Consider the following 9,593-nt stretch of genomic DNA (forward strand, 5'->3'; position numbering starts at 1 on the left):
CATTGTAAAAGGCCTGTTTGTTAGTATATTTTATTTTATTATTTTTTTATTTGTTTTTGTATGGTTAACGAGTAAATTATTACATTTTTTTATTTTTGTGGTTATTTTATGTAATTTAACAAAATTAGGAAAATAACAGGAGAGTGTAAAAAAAATACAGATAAAACATATTTAAAAAGAACAATTTTTAAAATATGTTGCAATATACTCAGTCATGTTGAGTTTTGTGGTGTTTAAACTGTTTTTTTAAAGTCTTTGTGCCATTAAGTTGACGTCATTACTCAGCAGGAAGTCCATTAATCTGAAACGTTCATAATTAGCTGCGTCTGTCCGTCTCTCTGTGGGGTTTGATAATATTTGCTTTGAACGCACCTTTGAAAACAGCCTCATTTAAATACATCACAGGTTCCCTCCTCTCAGCTCTGGCCTCCGTCCAGCTCTTTATGATTCAACGTAGAGTTTATTCCAAAGCTACAAGGTGAACGCGGCCCATCGTTTCTACCACCAGACCCTCTGGAGACTCCTCCTTCCTCTCTTCCTATAGTTCCTGGCACAGCTGGTGAATATAAAGTGATTCAGACAAGTGTCTCTGTGTTGTTTGCTCAGGAATCATTGGTGTGGTCTTTAACAGAACGTGGGAATTGGACTGTTTTGATCCTGTGATTAATCTTCCATAACTGTACCAGCCAGAGGCCCTGATGGAAGCCCGTCCACATGCTGCCAGATTTCACTCAGTCCAGCTTCAGTCTCAGCAGCAGCAAATTTGAAGGGATTTCCATGAAATAGTAAACAAAAGAGGCAATAATTGACCCCAGAGAGGTGAGAAACCACCACACTGTCACCGTTAACAGCTGTACTACTCACCGCAGGGCCTTTATTTAATATGGAGAACTTTAAACATGAACACTTCATGATGGTTTTCTGCTCCTTGTTGATTTTTCTGTGCACACGTGGAGTCTGCATGTCAACAAACTCAGAGAAATCTTAGTCTTGAACATTCCTTGAAAAGAAACTAAAAGTCTGGCAGCAAGAATACCAGAAAATATATGTCGTAATAACTGCTAAAAAGAAACAAAAACGGCAAATATTTGTAAAATGATGATATTTTTAGTTGACTTAAATACAGTAATTAAAAATTACACATCGGAAAATAACAAATTAATATTTTTACAAATTTTTGATTGACATATTTCACAGTTTAATTTTTGTTGCCTTTTTTTGTAATTTGGTTTTCTTTTTTTCTTCTTCTTTTTTGCACCACTAAGATTATTATTATATTATTATTATTATTATTATCAGTAATTTTTATTATCAGTAATTATAATGACAATAATATTTTGCTAATTTAAATCAATTCTGATCTGCTTTTTGTTTTTTGGAAACATAAATCTTTTTTTTTCAATGATTTTACGATATTTCATCTGTAATTTAACAAAAGATCAAAAATCTGTGAAATAACACTTTAAATATTTGTTTACCAGTTTAACATTCTTAATATGCATAATGTTTCTTTAAAGTAATGACAAATACCTGAAAGACGATTAATGTTTTCTGCCAGTTTAATTACTTTTTGTTTTTGTTCTTTTCATTCATTTTTCACAGCCATCATAAATTTATTTTTATTTTTTTATCTGTAATTTAACAAAATAGGGAAAATCTGTAAAAAAACAAATAAATAAAATAATCAATTTACTAATTATTTGCCAATTTAAATCCTTAATATAAGTAATGCCTATTTTGAATAATATGAAAAATAATGTGAAAAATATTTAATACAATATGATTTTTTCTTATTTAAATATAATTGTAAAAGTGTAAAGAAGATAAATTTTGTTGTTTTCTAGCTGCCAATCTGCGTGTCAGTGTTTGAAGAGCCATAATTAGAGAAATAATGCGGCTACAGTCTTGACATTTTGCACATTAATTGACATGTACATGTGGTCAGTGGTGTAAACCTGCTGAGATAGAATAATAGAAACCAGTTATAAGGTTCTGCAGATTTGGTAAAAAAAAGTCTACAGTATGAATTAATGTTACATAAATAGTTTTAGAATTTAATTATTTATTTGAATATTAAGGTCATACAAGACCCGACAATATTATTTATTATATTATTATATATCATGTGAATTTTAAGCAAAATTTAAAATATCAAAATCAAAGTATAACAATATTATTTATATAAATGTATATTATTTAAGATTTACAAATAAGAACAAACAATATAAATTATTTTCAAATAAATAAATACCTATTTAACCTGACTAATCTGAATATTAAGCTCATTTTAGACCTCACAATATTAATAATTATACAGATTTACCTGAGTAATTTAAGCCTTAAGATTCAAACCCTACAATATTATTTATTGTATATATTTGCCTGACTACAGTTAAAATATTAAGTCAAGGCCTGACAATGTTATTTATATAAAAACATATATATCAATAGAATAAAATTATATATTTTATTTATATAAATATGATTAAGAACCTACAATGTTATCTATAGTACAAATTAATTTGAGATAAATAATGTTAGAGATCAGCTGCACCAATTCAAATATTAAGACTCGACAGTATTATTTATTATAAAAATTATGTGACTAATTAAAATATTGGCATTAAAACCCTTCAATAAAAATTTGCCTGACTACATTTAAAATACTAAAGTCAAGGCCTGACAGTATTATTTATAGAAACGCATCAGATTGTTTGAAATTCACGAAGAAGAGCATACAATGTTAGTTATTTTTTAGATAAATAATTGTACTTTTTAACCTGACTAATTTGAAAATTAATGTCATATTAGGCTCTACAATATGTTTAATTATACAGTTACCAAGCTGCTTTAAATATTATCATTAAGATGCTACAATATTATCTACAGTATAAATAAACTGGTCTTATTATGATGACATAAACCTGACAGCTTGTTTTCCTCCCTCCTGATGACAGTTAAATGATGCAGTGTTTTTCCTGCAGCACCTTTGAGTCCCTCCGGATTCTCCTGGAACATGATTGATTCATTTCAGCCGGAGTGATGATCAACCAGCTCGGTGTTTTTTTAGCCGCTTCCCTGCAGCAGAGATGGATTTGTAATTTGTCCCTACAGTCGGGGCAGCGTCCGTCGCCCTGGACGACCTGCTCCACTCGTTGCTCTTTTACGCTCCGTCCTAATGAGAGAAACCCTCTGTCCTCTGCTTTCCAACCGTCACAGCTCATTATAGCTGCCTTTCAAAGCTCCACCTGCCTCCAGTTTCATGTCTTTTTCACACTGGAGCTCAGTCAGCTGATTGGATTTTGCATTTCCTGTACACTTGATATTGATGATTAATTCTAAAGCCTCCGATTACTGACTCCAACAGGCCACCTCCCATCATTTTCTGTTCACACGCCCGTTTTCATGCTGCTTCTCAGTAGCTTGTTGTTATTTTCCTCCTGATTTGGGCTCGTTTTGCCCCGAGGCGTCCTAAAACTTGAATGCATTTAAGCATTTTCATTTCAAAGTGCAGTTTTATTGGAAAAAGCAACGGTCCCTGGTGTTTGCTGCTCAGCGTTTCAACAATAACAACTTTTCTGGTATTGTTCCGAGATGTAATTACTTTCAGACAGATGTGATTAATATTTCACCGCAAACTTTCCTCTGCATTTTTATTTATTTTTTCAATTTTTATTATGTGTATAATTCATCAGTCAGACTTAGAGAGACATTAGTGGAAAAAAGTAGAAATAAACTTTCACACCAACTCACCAGAAATGAGCTGTTTTTGCTGCACTGTAACAAGCTGCATGGTGTGTTTGCACTGCTGAGTTATTTATATTCTAATGTGGGGTGTTGAGAAGGAGGAAGGCTTTGATTTGCACAGAGATTTCCGGTATTAAGAATTTCCAGAATTACTTAAAAGTCAGTTCAGTTGGGCTGCAGCAAGACATTAACTCCCAAATGAGACGCTTCATACTTTCCCTGTTTGCTAATTTTGTTTTCAGGATCATATACAGTAGGTGTAGATTTTGGAGGGAAATATTAGAAAATACACATTTATCTCTCCCCAAATTAAAGCAGAAAAGAAAAACACTTATATTTAGAGCATTATCCATTAAAAAAAAAGCAATATATCAGACAGGGTTGGGTCTTCTTTCGCTCTCAAGATTTAAACTATGAGCATCAAACTCGGGTTGCATTAAAATGGACATGACATTGTAATATTTTGTTTTTCTGCAATATATCTTATCTGTTAAGATCTGTTTGCTTCTTTAATGTTTCCAGCTATATTTCTACACTGGAATGAAGTCTGATTTTGACTTTATTTATTTATTAAATCAGACTGTCTCCAGACCCATCTCAGAGTGTCTCCTTCCGTTGTCTCCAGGGGCTCAGATATTAATATGTTCTGGAAATAAATTACTGTGGCATTTTAGAATATTGCCAGGCGGGGATTGTATTGTATCTTTCACTTATTTGTTTGACTCACCAGGCCTTTCGGGGGCATAACTGTCTTAGGTGTCGTTTTTTTGCAGCGAGTGGAAACTCCAATGATGGGCTTGACAGGAAGTGCTAGCAGCTTCATTAGCGCGACAATGCTAGCCTCTTTTCACCGTCTGCCGGTTCGTTCGTAACCCTCTGAGTGGCAAAATAAGTGAGTTAAGATGCTGATGGTATTGTTGGAATTGTTGCCATGATGTATTTGCAGTGTTGTGAGTGTCAGTCTGTTGTTACGTTTAAAATAATAGTCGCGGTTTCAGGCTTTGGGGTGGCTTCAGGGTAGTTTAGCTTTGGCTTTGATTCAGCTTTCGTACCTTATTGCTTACCAGTTACCTGCAGTGGTTTTCTTCTGTACGTTAATCCATACTTACCTGTATTACTGATGTGTTTGAAGCCTTAAGCAATTTGGACTGTTATTGACCAGCGTATTCTGTATGTTTATTTCAGTTTCACACTTCTCTGTATTAAAATCCGTTCAACTACCACACTGGCCTGTTCCTTGGAGGATGCGGTACAGGGGAGAGCTTAGCAGGCTGTGAATCCCAGTATAGGACAGGAGTCACACTGGGTGTAACAGTACAATGAATATCACACATTTACGTTGGAAATAAATGTCCTTTAATTAGACAATGTCATGCAAAAGTTGGATTTCCCTTTAATAATGTTTAAATCTTTGTTGAGTGTTTTGTTGATGTTGGCTTCTAAATGTTTTCTGACAGTCGGCCCCAAACATCAAAACCTTTTATGGCTCAAAAGCTGCAACAGTTCACACATTATCAACTATCTTTCTGACTAAACTAAGATAAAAATTGAAAAACTGCCTGATTCCTGCATCATGAATGTAAATCTTTTTGGTTTTAATGACAGTAAACTGAATATATTTGGGTTTGACATTTTATAAACTAAAACAGGAAATGATTTACTGGAGAAAACAATCAACACGTTAATGGACAAAGAAAATAATAATAATAATAATATGTTCAATTTCTATAGCACCTTTCACAAACCCAAGGTGGCTTTACATGAACAGAGAGAAGAACAACAAAACAAAAACAAAACTACAAGGAGGAGGAGGCAAAATGATTATTGAAAAGATGAGTTTTGAGCAGAGATTTGAAAGTAGAGAAGGAGTGACAATCACGGAGGGATTGGGGGAGTGAGTTCCAGAGCTTCAGGGCAACAGCACTGAAAGACCGCCCCCCCCACGGTGGAGAGTTTGGTTTGAGGGATGGAGAGGAGGTTGGAGCTGGAGGACCGGAGAGAGCGAGAGGGTGAGTAGGGGGTCAGACGTTCATTGAGGTACGGAGGGGCCAGATTATGGAGAGCTTTGAAAGTGAGGAGGAGAGTTTTGAATATGATGCGGGACTGAACCAGTGAAGTTGACGAAGGATGGGAGTGGTGTGAGAGGAGCAGTTGGTGTGAGTGAGGACATGAGCTGCTGAGTTCTGGATGTACTGAAGTTTCTGTAGGGATGATGCTGGGAGACCAAGGAGCAAGGAATTGCAGTAATCTATACGGGACATGATGAAGGAGTGAACCAGAGTTTGTGTGTCAGTGTCAGTGAGGAAAGGGTGGAGGCGTGCGATATTGCGGAGGTGAAAAAAGGCAGTCTTAGACAGCTGCTTTATGTGAGGTTGAAAACTGACGATGGAGTCGAAAAGTATGCCGAGGTTTTTAACAGTTGAAGTGGGTGTAAGAGGGACAGTGTCAATGGAGAAGGAGAAGTGGGAAAATTTATTAAGGGGTGACTTGGATCCAATAAGAATGATTTCTGTTTTATCAGAGTTAAGTTTGAGAAAGTTATGATGGAGCCAGGATTTGAGATCAGACAGACAGAGAGTTTTTGATGGGGGAAGTCAGTGGGGATTTGGAGCTGAGATACAACTGGATATCGTCAGCGTAACAGTGAAAATTGAGGCCATGTTTGCGGATGATGTGACCAATGGGAAGAATGTAAATGAGGAAGAGTAACGGACCAAGAACTGAACCCTGAGGAACACCACATGTGACCGGTGAGGTGGAAGATTTGTGAGGACCGAGGGTGACAAACTGTTTTCTATTGGTGTTTCTATTGGTGGAAAATGTGTTTTCCAACATATATGGCTGAATTCCTCCAACATTACAAGATTCATACAAGTTAAATTCAATTTTATTTATAGAATGCCAATTACAGGTCAAATTATTTCAAGACGCTTTATTTTTATATTTTTTTGAAAAAGTAAATTTAAACCTCTTGAGTAAACCAATTTATTATTTGGTTTTTAAGAGACTAATCAACAATTAAAATAACTTTCTCCACTAAAACTAATAAACATGAGGTCAAATAGAAGGAACAGTTTTAAATCCTGCAGTCCCACGACGACAAGAATAAAGTTTCTGAACAAAAACTAAATCTGCTGCTGGATTCCATTAAAGTCCTAATAAATGATCATAAAGTGTGATACTAAAGGTTTGTGGTGTTAAAAATCTCAAAGTAAAGATATCAAGTTGAACATCTGGATGGAGGTTGATAAAAGTTGACCCTTCATTTCTCTGGAGCGACTCCATGGACTTTAGGGATGCTGGTTAAAGACCTGCTCTTCTAGTCGTCTTCCTTCTAGTCGCTGTAAAAACTTACTCCATCCTCGCCGACTTCAACACCTCTTCATGACAACTTGTTCTGCCTCCAACCTGGTGGAAACTCCAGAAACTCGGGAAAACCCGATGAGACTCGGATTTTCGAAAAACCCGTCGGGCGGGGGAAGGTGTGGTGGGGGGTGGGGGAGTAGAGGGGGGCAGTTGGGGGACATTTGACATTTTACCCCTTTTTCTGAGCTTTGATCAATCCGAGAACATGAAGTACATCATCAGCATCGGCGGTGTGACCAATGGAGGGAATACCAGCCTTAACAACCGCCTGATCAAGAACCTGCCCAACTGCTGCATGGTACATCAGGATGACTTTTTCAAGCCCCAACATGGCTTTAAGCAGTACAATGTCATCACTGCTCTGGACATGGACGCCGTGATGAGTAGGATCTACGCATGGCTGGAGAACCCGGTGAAGTTTGAGAAGTCTCATGGCGTTAATAACACCCTGGACACAGAGATGGTCCTGAAGTCCGTCCACAAGGAGGAGGAGGAGACTCACATCGTCATTGTGGAGGGCTTCCTGCTTCACACCTACAGGCCTTTGATGGACGTGCTAAACCAACGTCATTTTATTTCCATCCCATATGAAGAATGCAAAAAGAAGAGGTGCTGTTCGATGTCCATGTCTAGACCATGGACCTGCAACACAAGAACATCTGCTCACTGTGGAAGATTACTGAGAGCAGCTTTTAGTGATTTCTATGCAGAACACTATGTTTGCTGAGCTGTTAACTATTCAATGACTTAAGAATATGGAATATTGTTATCGTTTATTGTTGTTCTCAGGTTTACTGTTAAATGTATAGAGTGCTACTTACTGTATTTTGTTGCATTTTAAAATTGACATTACTGCACAGAACATTCAGATTATTTTACCACGGATCAAGGGTACAGATTGTTGTTGTTCACTGTGTATTGGGCAGTACTCATTTTGATTTAGACAGATTAGTATATAGAACCCTATGATGTTTCTGGTTTGAGAACTAGCTGCTAAAAGTACGGAATATTATTTCTTATTTTAGGTGTGATAATTGTCAGTAAACATTCTAAGAAGTGGAAATCTACAGGGTTGTATACAGTACTGTTCTTGCACAATATCTGTCACTTAATTGCCCTCAGGATTTTGTCGTTGAGCTCACCAGTTTTACATAACAGGCAGATGCTGCAGCTGATGATGCTGTAATTCACATAAACAAGGAAACAAGTCCATCATAATATGAATGTTAACAGTCCAAAATGAAAATGTCACATAGAGCTTTCTTATTGGGTTAAAGAGCCAAAAAAAAACAACAACATGAAAAATACTTTTTAAAAGCGAGAGGTCGGTAGCAGATTTCATTTTTTCTTACAACTTTTCGGTACCCCCCCCCCCCCCACACACACACACACACAATTTTTCAGGTTTAGGCATTGTTAACGATGTCTACACTACAAGTTTGTTCAGTCATTTTTCTAAGTTCTGCACTTTATTTAAGGATTTACAGTTATATAAAAAGTTATTTATAGAAAATTTTGCCAAAATGTTTTTTGAACCGTACTGAATTTATTTGGTTCTGATAGTCAGTTATTGGTTACATGCAGACGCTAATAAAACTGGCAGGTTACATCAACATATAGCTATCGCACTAATTCAGGTTTGACATTATGATGTTCTGGACCTTTGCTTTAATACATTTTCTCAGACTGGACCACTTTGAATTTTAGTTGAATACCCCTGCTCTACTGGATTGCAGTTGTTTTTTTTCCAACTTGTCAACAAGTTTGTATAGGTCTCTAGGGATGTTTTTAAACTTTTGTTCTGAAAATCCGACTTCTCTGTCAGTTTTTTGTCATTCAAAAATTAGTGCTAGATTCAGTCAACTGATAATGTTTTGGGCCGGTCTAGGCCAAAAATGCCAGAGCTGATTTTTTTGCCCCAGTCCACCCCTGGTTAGAAGTTATCAGAACTCAAAAAAAATATTTTCATTGAGACCAAACATATATATATATATATATATATATATATATATATATTTACAGTGCATAATAAAAGCTTTAGCCATGACAATGAAGCAGCCTGTCGAAAAACAGGACTTCCCCTGAATGCAGCACAGCTCCATCACCGCGCCTGTTACCTGCGGCAGGTGTCATGATGATGTCACGGTCTTATCGAAGCAGCTGATTGGCTCCTGAAGCGCAGTGGCTCCTTAATTGCAACACGTGGGAATGTTGAAAGATGCTGAACGTTTTGTTTCGCGTCTGGAAGTAGTTTTAGAAGTTCGTTATGGAAACTAAACGCAGCTCAGAGAACCGAGGACGAGCGGGGATTCGAGACATGGAGTACGCAGAAACAGCGCACCTGAGGCGGATAAATGAAGCCGGAAATGTGAAGAGATGACCGCTGGTAGCTGCTGCTGTATCTTGGCGTCGACCAGCGTCGAATTTGGAGTAAATTTGTGGCTCAGATACCTGCAGAAAAACTGGATTATGTCGTGTTT

The 9,593-nt window shown here is 36.7% G+C and overlaps 1 protein-coding gene across 1 annotated transcript; it reads left to right on the forward strand.

Moving 5' to 3' along the window:
- Nucleotides 1-7,318: 7,318 nt before the first annotated feature.
- Nucleotides 7,319-9,288, forward strand: LOC127533271 (nicotinamide riboside kinase 2-like). Its single transcript, XM_051945893.1, has 2 exons — nt 7,319-7,722; nt 9,240-9,288. The coding sequence occupies exons 1-2, from the start codon at nt 7,319-7,321 to the stop codon at nt 9,286-9,288; spliced, it is 453 nt and encodes a 150-aa protein (XP_051801853.1).
- The last annotated feature ends 305 nt before the right edge of the window (nt 9,289-9,593 follow it).

Source organism: Acanthochromis polyacanthus, chromosome 1 (assembly GCF_021347895.1).
Source record: "Acanthochromis polyacanthus isolate Apoly-LR-REF ecotype Palm Island chromosome 1, KAUST_Apoly_ChrSc, whole genome shotgun sequence".
NCBI classification, from domain to species: Eukaryota; Metazoa; Chordata; class Actinopteri; family Pomacentridae; genus Acanthochromis; species Acanthochromis polyacanthus.

What these genes read in the sequence shown, in the direction of transcription:
- LOC127533271 (XM_051945893.1), top strand. Translation starts at nt 7,319, where the DNA reads ATGAAGTACATCATCAGCATCGGCGGTGTGACCAATGGAGGGAATACC. An exon ending in GAAGAATGCAAAAAGAAGAG is followed by an intron (nt 7,723 to 9,239) that starts GTGCTGTTCGAT and finishes TACCTGCGGCAG; the next exon opens with GTGTCATGATGATGTCACGG.